At 39.5% G+C, this 17,327-nt stretch overlaps 2 protein-coding genes across 2 annotated transcripts; one reads left to right on the top strand and one right to left on the bottom strand.

Annotated features, from left to right (window-relative positions):
* Positions 1-2,335: 2,335 nt before the first annotated feature.
* Positions 2,336-8,955, bottom strand: LOC113433086 (transmembrane protein 247-like). Its single transcript, XM_087923597.1, has 4 exons — positions 8,863-8,955; positions 7,217-7,447; positions 4,172-4,507; positions 2,336-2,761 (listed from the first exon to the last, which is right to left on the bottom strand). The coding sequence occupies exons 1-4, from the start codon at positions 8,953-8,955 to the stop codon at positions 2,534-2,536; spliced, it is 888 nt and encodes a 295-aa protein (XP_087779723.1). The 3' UTR covers positions 2,336-2,533.
* A 5,413-nt stretch (positions 8,956-14,368) lies between these two features.
* Positions 14,369-15,434, top strand: LOC113433087 (uncharacterized). Its single transcript, XM_026695422.2, has one exon. The coding sequence runs from the start codon at positions 14,390-14,392 to the stop codon at positions 15,422-15,424; it is 1,035 nt and encodes a 344-aa protein (XP_026551207.2). The 5' UTR covers positions 14,369-14,389; the 3' UTR covers positions 15,425-15,434.
* Positions 15,435-17,327: the final 1,893 nt, after the last annotated feature.

Below are 17,327 nucleotides of genomic sequence, written 5' to 3'. Positions count from 1 at the left end.
CCTGATCTTGTTTTACCAGACTTATCAAGGTAAGTGGGGCATTTGCAAAGAGGCTAATTTTATTGTTACATTATTAGTCCAATTGCTTTTGTTGATATAATGCATTGTATCATCCAATCACACTGATTGGGTTCACTCAATCCATTGAGCCACAAATGAATCAACTACATTTTAGTCTAGCATGTTATGCAAAACCAGCCAGAGTTTGTTCTATAGAATTAGATTAAATTGCCAAAGGAACTGATAATCCAAAAACCTTGTGCCTATTATTTTTGATCCCACAAGCCCTATATCAAGGGTCCTTAAACTTGGCAAGTTTAAGATTTGTGAACTTCAACTCCCAGAATTCCTGAGCTAACATGACTGGAGGAGGAATTCTGGGAGTTGAATTCCATAAGTCTTAAAGCTGTCAAGCTGGCCTATATTATGTTTCTCTAGAGAAAAATGAACTATCATTGGCCTAAGTCAGAAAGAACATTCTTCCAAGAAAACACTGAAGAACAACCAGGTATATTATCATGGCCATAGAAGTCTAATGGGAAAAGAAAAGTGACATTACAATACCCAAGTCTGATTATACAACATTTTTCCTTAATGTGTATTTCATCAATCGTTTTTTATGGGGGAGGCTCCAGTTTTATAATTCCCTTTTGCAAGCGTGATGACTATTCAGAATCTGGAAAACCTTTTGCATAGATACAAATATATTTTCTGTTACATATTAAATATAAATATGGGACAATATCTTTAACAGATCAGTTGCAGTTATGTAAATACACACAACCAGGAGTGCAATTCAACCGCTCTAACAACCGGTTTGGTGAGCGCACTCTTCACGCGCATGCAGAGCATTTGCTACTGACCTTCTCCAGCAATCTGCATGTATTAAACAGTTGACGGGCAGCAATCTGCTGTGCCGTGCAAATCAGCTCAGCTTGAAAACAAGGTTATAAAGCACAGACTAAAGGCAGAACGGATGGGTGGGCCCAACAGCTGATCATTAGAGTGAACCAGTTTGGTCACAGCTGATCCTTGGAGCTACTGGTTCACTTGAACCAAGCCAAACCAGTAGAATCCCACCCCTGCATGCAACCTTTAAGGCTTCCAAGAGTTCTGCTAATTTGCAAAACACAACCAAGAGAATCTGGCTAACCACATTTTCGTCTCATGCAATAGGCTCATTCTGTGTTTGCAATTTAATTTTGTATGTTGTATAAATGCATACAATTGGCTTCATTGCCAATTGGTGGTCTGCAAGAGGACTTGCAGGTGGTCCCTGGTGAAAGAAGCATTTTTAAGATTCATATATTAGCATGGCTGGCCGGAGAATTCTAAAAGTTGAAGTCTGCACATCTTAAAAGTTGCCAAATTTGAGAAACACTGGTCTATATAAAGGAAAAATTAGAAGAATTAACATAATTTTAACATAATTATAGCATGTCATGAAAACAAAGAGAAGATGGTAAAATTATAGGTAAGATAGGTAAAGTGGGGGAAAGGTGGCTGATATTTAAGCCTCTATTAAGATATTTTTTCGGTGAAATATGAAGATGCTTCACTATTTGTAGGGGACATATCTTCATGGTGTGACCTCCACTGACACAAAACAGGCATTTTCCCATGGAGTCCTGAACCCTCTACAAGATGGCTTGAGCTCTCTCATCTCTCCCCCAAGATTCCTCCATAGTTAATTAAGTGCAAGTGTGTTTGCATGTTGAGTCTTGTCAGGAGAGCAGAGTTTTGTTCTGAGTCAGAAACAACATGGAAGCTAATATGTGAAGAGGAAAATGATGAGGGTGAAAGTGAGGAAGAACAGCTCAAGATTTTGGCTTTCCAGTTTCCAAGAAGTAACTATCCAGCCACAAATTTGAGGAGTCACAATATACTTGCAAGTTATTATTTACCATGTCACAGTTATATTTTTATTGATTGGTTCAGGGTATTATGCACCTGTGGTATGGTGCAGGGGCACCAATTGTTATGGTGCAACAGATAGCAAAATGTTTTGGGATATTTATACTAAAGAGTACATCCCTAGCCATTTGATTCCATTCAAATATTTCAGACTGTGGTGCCTTGGATTGGTGTTAAGAAACATCTGGAGGACTTTAGATGCCTTTTCTAATTTAGTTTTTCTTCAGTTCCATTCTACTAATGAAAGTGCATTTTATATGGTTGAATTTCATTTGAAATTTAATGTTCAATATCAGATCACCTTGACTCCCCTTTAAAAATAGTTCTATTTCCAATACTACTTTCTCAAAGCATCAATGTGCATACACAATATTTTTAAATTCCATGTCAATTTATTAATATTGAAGATTGAATGCTCAGATGGAGGGCAGCTCTTAAAAAGCCTTAAAAGGGGGAGGGGGAAGGGAAAATAACATTCAAGAAAGAGGAGTCCATCAAATCCTTCAACAGCCAAACCAAAACCTGCATTCATTGTGCACACTAGGAAACTTTAAAGAGTAAGGGCAAAGAGATGAGATACATAAACTTCAGGGAGCCATATTCCTCTTGTTTCTGTTGCTTAGAGTCTGCTGCTGTTCCAAGATTGTTTTTTTCTCTGTTTGTAATCCATGAGAATCTTCAAGAAACCAAGATACAGCAAAATGGCATAGCAGAATATGTGATGCTTTGTAATAAAATAGAAAACCAGCTCCCTTACTGTGTAAATAACATGGGTAAAGATGAAGCAGAAAAAAAATAGGGCATACTGGTTCTGGGGCTGGAATAATTCATGGAGTTGTTGTCCAATCTGTAAGCGAAAGGAACAAAATAGAAATAAAGGAACATGATGAAATTGTTAACAGGCCCATGCCTTCGAGGCAAAATTCAAATAAGTAAGCAACACAATTTGTAAATATTTATATTTCCCTAATGTGTAGCTCACTGTACCTGGGGGTTAAACTACACCTGATATTTGTCATATGTATAAATGAGCATGTTTAGTCTACCCGCTGCAAGGTTCTTTCTCCAAATTGTCTCTTCCACTGGCTGAAATATTCAAGACCTTAAAGATGCCAAAATAATAGACCCAAAGGGTAATCTTCTCAAGATTTCCCTATGTATTGTTTGCCTGATAAGCTTTGCAGAAAGAAGCCGCATAGAAACACTTTGACTAAACTAAGTAAAAATAATATACTGCATCATAACAGCATCTCATGCGATCAGACACTGATTGTGGTACTATTTCCCCACTTTCATCTGCAATATTTGCCTATTTTACTTCATCCTTTTAAAAGCTAACTTTACATCCTCTGACCTTTAGAAGGATGCACATCTGCCTCTGTTTGCTTTCTCAAATTGCAAGCAGTAACTTTAATAACCATAAAAATTGCATCAGTTAGCCTTGGGATTTTGGCATCTCAGCCATTCCCCTTCATTGTCTTTGCAGTTCAGTCAGTCCAAGGTGATGTCCAAGAGGAAGCACAGAAGAATTAGTGACAGCCAGAGGTGGTATTCAGCAGGTCCTGACCAGTTCTGGAGAACCGGTAACGGAAATTTTGAGTAGTTTGGAGAACCAGCAAATACCATATCCGACTGGAGATTTTACAGTATCCTTCCTCTGCCAAGCCACACCCACAGAACCGGTAGTGAAAAAAATTGAATCCCACCCCTGATGACAGCCCTCCTCAGCAGAATTCTTCCGTTCTTTCCAAAGTGGGCCAAAGCAATAGCAAGACAGCCTGTACCAAAGAGAAATCTCCATGGGACCCACATCAAAAATCAGAAAACACCAGGCTTGCTCCCCTTTTCTTGGTTTTCAAGGCCACTTGTTTCTGAAAGTTCATGCTGGAAATTTCTTGAGGCTATCTCTATCATAGAGACTGGAACTGCTTTGATTGTTAATCATTTTTCCTGAGAAATTGCAGAATTCTTTACAGCAGCCTTCCCAAGCTGTGGCTGCCAGTTGTGATGGTTTCAGCACATTTCAAAGACGCCAGATGGAGGTAGGAGCATTAAAGAAAGCTCTATAGTTATTAAGATAATAAGCAGTGACAATAAAGATTTGTAAACATAGATTTTAGTATGGAACTAAGCTGTTGAAGATTTTTATACCAGCAACGGAACAATGGCTAAGAGTCTATTGGACAAGCCAGTATACAATCTGGTTTTTGTTTTTATTAAAAGGTTTCTTATTTGCCTGCTATGCTTTCCCACTTACTGATTGAGAGGAAGCCTTTTGGTGTAACTGTTCCATTTTTATTTCATGCAGCCGCCGCTTTTCATTATCTTCATGCCTGTATTTTAGCCTAACCATGGCACCATCCAACCTCATCTTCTCCAAGTCAAGATCAGTGGTTGTGATCTGCCTTCTGTTCAGATGGCCCATCCTTTCCAAACTGCTGGCCTCACCTATCCCGGGGTATATTTCTGGTGGCATAGCATTGCCCCCTCTTTGTGTGGTGATTACCATCTGCTCTGCTTGGCTTTTGTTGTCTAAGATTTCTGTCATATCATCAGGAAAGTAGGAAGAACCTGGAGTATCCCTTGCAGCATCCTGAAATTGAAAAGTATGACTTTAGACTTTATGTTTTATCCATAGCGTTCAGCCACAAGAATTAAAGAAAGGATCTGCAAAATTACATCAAGGCCAGTTTCATCCATGTTTTCTTTTTCTCATAAGCTGATCAAACGTCTCTGTCAAAAGTGCAAGCAGAGCTCATTGGCATGATCGGATGCTTCCAGTGCCTGGGAAAATGTAGCTTTCCAGGCACAGTGAGTCATTTTCAGGCAACTGGAGACACAACAAGTTTACTTCAAAACACTTTTTTATTCCATTGCTGCGAGAAGCAGGCGAGGTCTTTTGTATTGAATGGATCTCAGGATTTTTGCTGTCTTTTTGCTGGAGAAATAATTGATGCATTGCCTGATCTACTTTTAAAGATGCATCTATCATTAATTACTGTGGGAGTAAATCCCACCTCCTGGAATCTGAGAATTCCTTTTTTAAATGGGAAAAAAATAATAGGAAAATAGTAATATATTATCTCTTTGTGGATGTTTATTATTTTTATTAATTTATAACACCATCATGCATCTTTGTTTGATAGCATGACTCAGTCTGTTCAGTGAGGGCTTCTATAAAGAAAGGTACGTACTTCATGGCCCCAAAGGTTAACCCTACTTCCTGTTATGAGTACACCTGACATTATATTTATTTAGAAATATGCATGGAGCACCTTGGCTTCTTTCAGGTCCTTTTTTATGTTAAGGAATAGCTTGCAGCATAAGAACCCATCTCACACATGTTGAATGTAAGCTAGTGAAGAGTGTAGGAAAAAAGAATATAGGAAAGTGCAAAGGAAGAACTGCCAACAGGTATGCCTTGTTCCCCTTTCTAGATGTATAAGGAAAGCAAACCAAGTTGCTAAAGTACTTCCTAAATGAAGCCTTAGAGATGTCGTTATTTTGTTATCTGGGGTAAAAGAAATGCCAACCTGGGGCAGGAGGATCATTAGGAAAGGATAACCAGGGGTGGGATTCTACCAGTTCGCACCTATTCGCTAGAACCGGATGTTAACATTCTAAGCAGTTCGGAGAACTGATTGTTAGAAGAAATTACTGGCCTAATCCTGTAAGGAAGGCAGGAATGAAACATTCTGGTGTTGCTTACAGTAACTGCCTCTCCATTAACCCTTATTACATTTTTGGCAGGATAAGACTTCCTGTCTCAGGAACGTCTCTGGAGGTTTTTTTCCCCTCCTTTGCTGGTACTTTGCTTGTGTGGAGTGACCATTCAAAGGTAACAATGGCCCTGAAAAAAGTGACTTATGACCATTTTTTCACACTTACGACTGTTGCAGCATCCCACAGTCATGAGAGGCCAGGCGAGGAGATGCGTGTCTTGATGTGAGTGATATTGAGTTGGCCACGCCTAGTCACATGACCACCAAGCCATGCCCACCAACCAAGCCACACCCACAGAACCAGTTGTTAAAAAATTTGAATCCCACCCCTGAGAGTAACCCAATGGTTTCAGAGGCCTGGCTGGGAAAGGAGAAGGCAGCTGACTTCTCTTAGTGGATAGCACGAAGGCAGTATGGCTGTAGGCTATAGGAATTACATCTCATTGACCAAACACTCCCTCCAGGAGAAGCTGCTACTGCATCCATACTAGATTAAAGTGAAGACAGATGGGGCCCAGGAGCCATGTTTCCAGGTATTTTGTTGAATATGCTCTCACTGGAAGTTGGGCTGGTTATCTAGTTTGTTAGCATTTCAGACATTGGTTGAAGCAGACTTTTTCCAGAGAGCATTTAGGGAATAACTGGAATTGTGTTTGTTTCTAGTTTAATTATTGTCTACACATGATTATACTATTCATGTTTTTATTTTTGTTATATATATTTTTTCTTTTTAGCAACCCTGCAATCCCTTGCATCAGAGTGGAGTTGGGGCGACTCAATGAGGCTGAGAATTTACTGGCCAGATGCCCCTCCTGATGCTTACACAGAGTTCACAGCAGATATTTTTCTTTGCGCCCAAAAGAGAAATATCTTCTGCTACCTAGGATCAAACTCACAGCCTCCTGACTATGAGGTGAGAGCTCCATCTCCAGGCCACCATGCCTCTCTTTTATTTTTGTTATATATCTAGGAATTCTTGTGTTGTTCAAAATCAATTAATTAACTGAATCTGATATTTTTCCAAAATAGGAAAAATAGAGTCCCTGTTCCTATGTTTGGAGGACAAGAACACTGTAAAGGTATTACTTCTACACCCTCTACCCTTCTGTACAACAGCTTCTCTTCTTGAGCTGGCCTGGCTGATTTCTGGCTTGGCACTTGTTTGAATTAAACTTCTCATCTTTGGAATTTCACCATCCATGCATAGGTTGCCCAACTAAGAGTAGCTCAGGATTTCTTTCTTGTCATGTTTGCATGTTGACCTTTTAATTACCTTTCTGACTTTCTCATGCCAAAGTTAGGAAACGGATGCCAGATTAGGGGGATAATTAGTAGAAGCAAAACCTACCAAACCACTAGAGGAGATAGGAGAACAGTATGAAGACTCAAAGGATTTCTGGAACAGAAAGTCTGAAATTCTCTGCCATTCATTCATCCATGGAGTTGATCATCATTACAAATATGTTACACTTCTATGACTGTTTTTACCAGAAGAGATGGCCCATTGACTAATAGTAGGGCAGAATAAAGGGCAAAATGAAGACTTCCCTCATCCATCTGCCATGTTCCTTCTCACTTACCATGTTTTCCTTATGTTTTTTTGAATCTTTAATTGGGGTTATCTGCACAGCAAACTCAATTCCTGCCTGCATGTCCTTGAATTCTACATTGCCTCCTTGATAAAAATAGTCAGACCCTTCCAGATTGCTAGTATGATCCAGATCTGCTTGAATCTCCTTGTCTGTGTGGTGCACAGACTCTGTCTCAAAGTTGGAGAAATCAGAAGATGAATGGTGTTCTCTGGATATTTCCTGAAAAAGATCAGATATGGTGAGAGAGGACTTGTATATAACCTAATAGAATAACAGGTCTTTATTCTCTTGTTTTGTTAAATCTTCTTCAAGAATGGAAAACTTGGGGTATTCCTATCTGCTTCTTCATTGTCCTATTGGCTTAAGCTTCTGAGAGATTAAATTCTGCAAAAGCACAGATTCTGTACTCTTCTTTTATAGGGATTATCCCTGAATGTGTTTTAATTGCCAAAGTGGGTGCGACAAAAATCATTAACTTTCCCCAACTGTCTGTCCCCCCGCACCCGCCCCAAGCCCTGATGAATTAAGACCAGCATGGCCAAGAGACTGTTAACTGGAATTATTCTCAAACTACAGCTATTGAGCATTTGGAAATGCTGCTTTAATTCCTGCCTTAATTGATTGTTTAAAAAGATTTGACTTTTTTTTAAAGGGGCTTGTTGGCTGGAAAGCTAGCAGCCCAGGTTCAAGACCCGAGCACCATGTGACTGAGTGAGCTCCCATCCTCACCCCAGCTCCTGCCAACCTAGCAGTTTGAAAACATACAACGCAAGTAGATAAATAGTGGGAAGGTAGCAATGCTCTGTGATGTCATGCTGGCCACATGACCATGGGACCATCTTTGGACAGCTCTGGAGATGAGCACTGCTCCTAGAGTTGGCAATGACTAGCAGAGTAAAATCTGCAGGGACTCCTTTACCTTACCTTACCTTCTTCCCATTTCCCACAGAAAAAGGATGTCCTAAAAGGAAAAAGCATCCCATCTCTTGGCCTGCTGTCAGCAGGGCTCTTAGATATGCAGAATTCTCTATGTCAAAACTCTCCAGCCAATTCACATAGTAGACCCATGATTTCTTATTCTGAAGAGCTGAAGAAGCTTCTTGGATGAGAAGCAAAGTGTCTTCAAAGAAAAACCACAAAGTCCAGTTGCCTTTTGGGGAAAAAAAGCACCTTTGGGACAACCATGACCTGGACGACTGAGAATCTCCATAGACACTAAAGTATTGGTTTAATCTTCCCACCAATCTGAATGGGGCATACAAGTTTTCAACCCTGCCTGCCTTGAATTTATGTCAACTTTGCAAATGGGTGTTGTTTGTATAACACGGTGTTTCTTATATTTTATTTAATGATTTGAAATACTCTTTCCACAGGCTTTAACACAGTGATGTATTAGAATTTCTTACCATCGCAGATCTATTCCCATCAAGAAATGTACGTCTGTCTCTGATTTTAAGGCAACAGCCTCTATTCTCCTATTTGCCCCATCTAGAAGACCTAAAAGCAGCTGCCCTGGTTTAATACACGCACTTGGGCGCACACACTCAAACTCAGGCCCCTGAATCCCTTCTAAACTGCCACAGCAGTGATGTCAAAAAAGTTCTACACTGTGATGACAGAATGGTTCTGGTTACCATAACATTTAAGATAACGTGTTGCTTAGGAATGAAGCGTGGATTCCAGACAAGCTGTTCACATCTCACCAAAGGAGGTTTTTTTTTTTTCATATTATACTGAGGCAGACTAGAAATTTATTGGCACTCTGTGGTTTGGCCCAATCAATGATTTATTTTAATTCACTGAAATGTTAGTCAGTCACTTTCTTCCACAATCCAGTTGAGGTGTAGGAAAAGGGAATTTTCCAGATATATACACACTGTTCTTTAAATTATGGTGATGTTTTAGAGTTTTTAGATTAACACAGTGTGCTTTTTCCTAATATATTAAATAGTGGCCTATGCATAACGAACTATAGAAATATTTCTATAAAGGCTTTTCTATATAGGTTTTTATGGATAGATTATTAACTGCCTCATTTCCTCTTCCCGCAAGCATTCTTATCCCAGGTTTGATATCTTCAGTCATTTAGACAGCTTCAGTATTTTCATTTCCTTGTGATCTTAGAAGGAAAAAAAAACAGAAAATAACATTTTCCTGAGCGTGGAATCCCAGCATTCCTATCCTGCTACCCTTGCTTGTTTCTGAACTATCCTTTCCAATTGTTCCATCAATCAATTATCTTTGCAGTCAGCTAAATAAATAATCTTGTATGCTCCTATTGGGTCCTTGCCTGTAGACACCTTCTCCAGCTGCACATGGATTTAGCATATCCAATCCATACAGCACATGAACACCAACAATGTCCAGCTACCAAGAACCACCGCCTTTATTGCTGAATATTTCTGCCCTTATATTTGCCTCAAATGATGTGCCTGCTTTCAAATGTCTATGTCAGGGGTCCCCAAACTTGCCAACTTTAAGGCTTGTGGACTTCAATACCCAGAATTCCTCTAGGAATTGAAGTCCACAAGTCTTAAAGTTGCCAAGTTTGGAGACCTCTGGTCTATGTGATAGTTTGTGTGGTGTTGGAAAGGGGGGAAAACTTTAACTTTGAAACCTTTTTATAACATCCCATGTGTTTTGCTGTTACCAGAAAAATTACCACATGTGCCTTGGAGAAATCACATGACTGTGCCTGAACCACAGACATAATGAAAGGAGGAAGGAGACTTAAAAACTATCAATGACATTTTTTATTATTATTGCTGGTGTCAGACTATACAAGCAGGGAAAGAGCACACAGATGATTTTGTACAGATCTGATATTAGGCCTGCTGCATTCTTACTGGGGAATGGAGTCAACAAAATATCACCCCTTGGATCAGAGCCTTTCTAAACTACTTTTTCTGCTGGGCCATGACATCATGTTCCAGACTGAAAGAGGAATACCTGGTGCTAGCTTCCTATTTCTCTTTTTTTCCAAATTGTATAAAGACAAGCAGAAACTAATCAGCTGTGTGTATTCAGTCTCAGATTCCCTTTGCCTTTCTTCAAAAACAAAGTTCTAATTCAAAAACATTTGACTTTCCTTACAACAGTGCTTATTTTCAAATAACATCTGTCTGTTAAAAAGACTGTCCCTCCCCTTAATACAGGGCTGTCAAACTCCCGGCCCATGGGCCGGATGCATCATGCGCTGGCCATGCCCACACCCAGTTTAGCAAAGGGGGGGAAAAGTCCTGATATGTCATGTGACATCACCATGATGAGTGAGTTTGACACCCCTGCCTAAATAGATATAGTTAAGCCCCTGCAAGTTGCCAGTGGTTCTGTGAGAGCATGAAGGAAGTTGAGCCTGGAACTTGTGACATCATTAAGACAGTTAGCCTGGAATGTAGATTTGAATAATCTGGTTTTGGAAACCAGGACAGTTGAGATCTGACTGAAGGCAAAAGGACAGATTTAATTTAATCTGTAAACATAGTGTTATCAAGCTACTTATATTTCTAACTCTGGTATCCAAATTCTCCATGGTAAGATCTAATCCCTTTCCAAAAGTGTTCAAGGTACAATTCAATCACTTTATCCTTACAAGAGTCCTGCATGGTAGATTGGGAAGATAAACTGGGATGGACCTCCCAAAAAGTTTCTCTGAGATTCATTGAGGATATACCAGGGATTACAGTTTCCTCACATACAAAGTTTCTAGCTGGCTTTTTTTTCTGTTCCTTTGAAAACCAGGTTTAGACAATTCATCTTTTATTTTATCTTGCTTTCTCTGTTTCCACATCTTCAGTTTCAAGCAAAGTGGATGTTGCCCGAGAAAGCTTCTTCCAAAAGATTAATCTTCCAGCATCCTTTTCCTCCTTCCCTCTTCAATTGTTTGATAGACTATAGACTATTTTTTAAATTCTCCCATATCTCCTGTCTTGCAATTTAAATCTATTGAATCTTGTCCTTCCTTCTTGGGCATAGTAAACCTTTGCCCACTTTTATCTTTTTTTAAGTTAGTTTTTTTTTAATCTGCCTCTCATAGGACTATCATCTTCATGTAGTGGGAGGGCTTAAATGCCTCAATGATTCTGGGATTAATTGCAGTGGTACATAATCTTCTGTAATTGACAGTTTAGCCTCTAAGGTCAAAAGGGAAAGTTAAAGCTAAAGGTAATCCATAATAGGAATGAGGGCAGGTGGGATTTTCCAGATCTCTTTGATCTTTGCAATCAAAGTAGGAAGATGACAATGGCAAGCTCCTTTTGCATTGCTGTCAAGAAAACAGTATGGACATGGCTGGAATATTTAGACAAGTTTGGGTGCTAGATTACGAGATTCTCGGGTTAGAATGTACTCCTGTAATTACTGGACAAGAATATCCAATTTTCATAAGTGGGTCTGGAGGTGATGACAAAGGCCAGATCAAAGCTGCAAGGGAGTCCTGTCACTGTGGCGGCAGTTATTAAAAAATACTTTGTTGTACTTTGTCAAACAAAGACATGCTGAATTGGAACATGGAATATACAAACATGATTTGAATTTGTCATTGTCATATGGACCATTCTAAATCCAATGAATTAGGAGTGATTTAACTTAGCTGGACTGGAATTTTGATTACATATCATTCAGGTCATGATAATATATAAGGAAAATGGAATGGCAATAATACTCAAAGAGGACATCACTTTGTGCTCAGCTATAATTTGCTCAGTAATAGGGTCAGACTTACAAATGCATGGATTACTACAAAAGTAAAAATGTAGATAATTATTTGAGCTCAATAATAAATAAAGATGAGCAATGTGCTGGAAGAGTAAAGATAAGATTAATGCTAGGGAGGGAGGATGATATTTGTAACACAGCAAAAACCAGAGTAATTAAAGCAATGCTATTTGTAATGATAATATACAGCTATAAAAACTGGACATTATAAAAGTACTGTGTGAGATAAAGAAGATTGAATTATAGATCTGAGGGTGGCTACACAAAGTACAGTGGACTGCAAGAGTCCTGACTAAATAAAGGCTAATTGCTTCCTTGAAGTAAAGTTCAGCAGGTAGAAACTCATATTCTGAGTATGTTACATGAACAGATAAAAACTAAAAAGATAATAGTGCTTGACAAGGTTGAAGGAAGTCAAAGGAGAGACAGCAAATAAAGTGGCTGGGAAGTTTCAAAGAGATTACAAGATGTAACTGGAAAAGCCCCAGCTTATTACTAGAGCCATGTCCAAATGATGAGAATTTACCCATGGTCTCACTAGGAAGAGAGATCAATGACATCTAACTAAGAAATAAGTTTTTAAATTCATTTTATGGACAAAGAGAGTTGGATTTTATATCACTACCACCCCAACAATATCAAAAAAAGATTCAGGCTTTTCTTATTCATTGATATGTAATTTTCCCACATTTCAGGTGCAAAAATCCTCAGGCAGTAGAAAAATACAGAAATCTCTGGCCAGAGTTTATGTCTGGCTTTTTGCCCCACAGAAGTAGTGCAATCTATGTTAGCCAAGTATGTTAGACTCATCTTCACACACCCTTAATCGAGTTATGAATATGCCATAATAATGATTTTCTAAAGGCAGCGGTGAATTAATCCTTTGTATTATATAGATGTTTGATGGTTGGCCATGCCCACCTTTTCAAACATTTAGTAAAAATGTTCACAAAATTAGCTCTAGCATATCTGGCCTACAAAAAAAAAAAAAAGAACCCCTCCCTATGAATATTTTTAGCATTCTCACTTCTCTACCACTATCTAGTGGAAGTCCAGATTTTTGTAGCCCAGATACAGTAATCCTGTATAACATACTCCAAAAATCCCAACTGCGTTCACTGACATCAAAAGTTTGGGACTCCCTAATAGTAAAGGAAGGAGCTCTGATATTGGAAGAAATCATATCAGTTGCCAGAATCATCATCTTTTTTCATTTTACTTCAATTCACTTAACTTTCATATTCAATGTTTGCAATCTAGGATTAACTGACCACCTTTGTGATTCCACATCAGTGACCCTATTTGGCAGCTCAGCTTAATTTCTTTCCAGGTCAACTTTGCAAATCAAAATAATGCAAATCTATTTTTCAGCTGAAGTTCTAGAGCTCCATGGAGCTTTGGAGAGGGATATTCTCCCATGGCAGAAGCTCTCACCTCTCATCTCCCTCCCCTCAAATAGCCATGGTTTCCTGATGCCAAATGTGATCATTCACTATTCTTTTAAATTGTGAACAGAGTGATAATGATATGCTTGCTTTCCCTCATTTCAATGGCTATGGCATATTTTAGCAAACTTCATTCATTCATTCAATCATGTTAATTCATTAACATATATACCCCCCATCTTACCTAAATGATTTTCAGCAGTTTTTATAGCCAATCATTTAAAAATAATGATTCCAGAGTGAGAACTGTGGTATTGTAAGACACTTTTCATGTATTTCCATGGACCATCCATAAGACACACTTCCAGATGTGAGGGTTTGGGTGATTAGAGACTGGTTGTAGTAGGGACAAATGAGCCAGGATTTCTCAAAGTTTGGAAACTGAAAACAGTGCTGTTGGAAGAGAATTACATTTTTTAAAAAAATTCATGGACACTCATCTTAGTGAAACTACATTTTTTTTCAGTCTATGGATCTTCTCTATCCTTTCACTCAGTTGACCTTTACTGATACCATTCTTCATCTCTGCCATCGTCTTTTATATCTTTTCTCCATTCGCATTGAAAATATATGGTGAAAATTGAGTGGTCTACATAGCTTGTTTGTATACATCTGCTTTTTCATGGTCTCTCCACACTTTCAGCAATGTGTTTCTACAGTGGCATTGATGAGAGCTGGATATTTTTCATTTGTTCAGAAAAGAATCAGTTTGGCCTGGGACATAAAACCATTTGAATGTGTATTGCAAGGGAAGAGAAATCTTTCCTTTCATATGTTACTCAACTATAATTTCCAACGTCTGTTACCACAACTAGTGCTCTCTGGAGTTACTAGAAACATCTGGAGGACCACAGGTTCTCCACCTCAGATATAGAGAGAAACACCAAGATATAATGTTAATTAGGCCATCTTGGAAATGTATGCATAATGCCTCCCTCCCTTTCTTATGTTTTAGGAGGTCAGTGAAGATATGCCAGTGTGTCCTGCCAACCTCTCTGTTATGACTGATCGTCTGGCTAATGGAGATCAACAAATGCTCTTAGAGACCCTGAAGCAGATAGAAATCATAAACAGTCCTTTGCCATTAGAGGCAGTTGTCAAAAAGGAGAAAAATGTCCACAAAGATGATAAGTATGATTACGCTGAGGAGCAGGAACAACGAAAAGCCAGGCACACGCAAACCCATGAAACTGACAGCGAAATAGAGAGGATGCGGTTGGAGTTTGAGCTGACCATACTGAAGCGGCAGCATGAGGAGAATGATAGGCAACGGCTGCATGAGGAAAAGATGGAGCGCATACGCCAGGGATCTCCCTCCAGGAGTGGTGCTCATGTGGAAGAGGAGCAGTTTGTGGGTAAGCTGGACCCCATTACAGAAATTGAACTGGAGAAGTTGCGCATGGAGTTTGAACTGGCCAAACTGAAGCACATCTCTGAGGAGAATGAGAAGCAACGACAACATGAGCAAAAACAATATGAAGAGAAAGAGAAACAGAGGCAGCATGAAGAGAAGATGGAGCAAATGCGCCAGAGGCAAGGAAACCTCCATATGGTGAGCCAGAAGGTATCTGGGTGCAGCCCAGCAGAAGCCACAGCTGAAACAGCTTCTGTGGCCTTTACTGAGATGGGTAAGATGAGGATAGAGCTCCAGCTGGCTTTGGAGGTATATAGGCCAGAGATGAAAGAAAAGAAGCTCTCAGGTGAGCAAAATGGGCATCAAGAGACCCCAAAATGTGAACAGCAATTAGAGACCACCCCAGAGGTAAAAAAAGCCAATAGGCCCCCAGAGCAACGGAATGATGGGGTGACTGAACACCTGGGCCTGCAGGTACCACGCATTGTGGTCAATGGGGCAGAGTCACAATGGTCCAGCAGCAGACTGGACTTGGCCATCGAGACAGAGCTGGAAAAGAGGCGGATGGAGTTTGAACTAACGAGGCTGAGATATGAGCATGAAGAGAATGAACGTCAGCGCCAGCATGAGCAGAAAATGGAGCAGTTGCGTCAGCAAGTATCACCCAAGGATATAGCATAAGATATACAGGGTGTAGGTAAGAAAAAGATGCCCATATTTTCCCCTCTTTACTTGAGGATCCATGTACTCTGACCGAGAGGAGGATGGCAAATGATAAATAGTACAATTTTCCAATGGGGATGCTAGGATTAGTAGTCCCAAGTGCCATTTGTTTTGAAAGGAAACCCCACTAGGCGTTTGTTAACTATACAATGCTCTCTTCTAACTAACAGTTAACTACTATTGCATGTTAAGAAACTGTCTTTGGGACAAGCATAAATCGAAGCTGATTCAGAGCTTGGGAATGGATGCAAGAATACACAGGTAGTCCATTCAGTCCACATCCATTCTGAAGTTCTGGAGGCCACAAAGATCTAGGAAATCCTTGACTTACAACAGATCATTTGGTGGCCATATGAAGTTACAATGGCACTGAAAACAGTGATTTATGACCACTTTTCACAGTTATGACCATTGTAGCATAATCATGTGATCAAAATTCAAACGCAACTGATTCATATTTATATGGTGGTTGCATGTCCCACGGTCATGTGATCCCCTTTTGTGACCTGGCAAGCAAAATCAATGGGGAAGCCACATTCTCTTAACAACTGTGTGTCAACTCATAAAACATTTTGTATATATGTTTTATACTTGTCAACAGAAAGGAGGGGGCAGTTTCAAAGAGCAGGCTGCAGTGTGGAATCGAAAGTACACTCCATTCATATTTTCTTCAGAGACTGATTAGATGACTGAAGCTTCTGCCGCACGCAAAAATCTAATTGGAGAGCATGATTGATGACTCTTGGCTATGGACATTTTTCGTTGGATGACACACCCAGAGAGGTGGGGGGGAAGCAGGATCAAGGGTGACAGTGAATTATGTGCCTCAGAGTTGGTTACCCCCCCCCCCGCCAGGCTAATGCCGGAATGTTAATTTCTAATAAATCCTTTTTAGTTTTGGGAGTGTGGCTCGAGGCTCCTGATTTAATTGGAGTAACGGCAGGGATCCTGACACTGTGTTACTAACTTAACAACTGCAGTGATTCACTTAACAACTGCAGCAAGAAAAGGTTAGGCAAATCTCACACTTAACAAATATCTCACTTAGCTATATTGTGGTCATAAGTCAAGGACTACGTGTACTTTCTATTAACTTAGCTGGAGCATTAGAAATCTAAATCAACAATCAGCAGGAACTCAATAACATTAGAGCATTAGCATTGTAAACCCTTGGTCACAAAATGGGAATTTTAGCCACACATACACTTCACAGCTGCTTGTTGGGTTTGAGTCAATGCGGGCTTTTCTCTTGAATTACTTTATGGAATGGGTTGAATTTATGTGTATATATTTATATGTACAACCTAATGCATTCATTCTTTTTCATCCCTACAGTGTGAATGTGAATGAGGAGTCCATGTAATTATTGCCGTACACCTTCGATTAAGAGGCTGTGTTATCAGTGGCTGGGATCACTGTTCTGTATGACTATAATCCTTCACTTTTAATTGCCCAGGAGCATATTATACTTTATTGGATTACTCTGCTATCTGTGCATTGTGTTTTTCTTCATTAAATAAGTATTATACAGTGTTTTTCCTGTGATGTTTCCCTGGTCAAACTTGTTTTTAGAAGTTTTATGGGGAATCAACTAATTTTGTGGAACTGCATACATCAAACTGCAATTCAGGTTCTCTGGAACAATGTTATGAGTCCAGAAATGCCATAATGAAAGAATAGGTTTCCTGTAATGTAATATTTGTGTTGCGTCTAGCTGCTGAAACATCTTCTTTTTGACCTATTCCATCTGGTATCATCCTGTTCATTCTAGTAGTCATAATCAGTAGGTTTTAAATGTCCATGGGAATTCTCAATCATGGTTGTCCCAAAGGTTCTTTTTAAAGAGGCAACTGGACTTTCT

Source organism: Pseudonaja textilis, chromosome 1, assembly GCF_049901715.1.
Source record: "Pseudonaja textilis isolate UNSWEBS1 chromosome 1, rPseTex1.2, whole genome shotgun sequence".
Lineage (NCBI taxonomy): Eukaryota > Metazoa > Chordata > Lepidosauria > Squamata > Elapidae > Pseudonaja > Pseudonaja textilis.
This window is presented reverse-complemented; position numbering and strand designations above follow the sequence as displayed.

Excerpts from the sequence above, each read along its gene's own strand:
- LOC113433086 (XM_087923597.1), bottom strand. The coding sequence starts at position 8,955 with ATGAAAAAAAAAAAACCTCCTTTGGTGAGATGTGAACAGCTTGTCTGG. Across the intron at positions 7,448-8,862 it reads ACGTTATCTTAAATGTTATG|GAAATATCCAGAGAACACCA; the intron begins GTAACCAGAACC and ends GATCTTTTTCAG. Across the intron at positions 4,508-7,216 it reads AAAAACATAAGGAAAACATG|GATGCTGCAAGGGATACTCC; the intron begins GTAAGTGAGAAG and ends TTTCAATTTCAG.
- LOC113433087 (XM_026695422.2), top strand. The coding sequence starts at position 14,390 with ATGACTGATCGTCTGGCTAATGGAGATCAACAAATGCTCTTAGAGACC.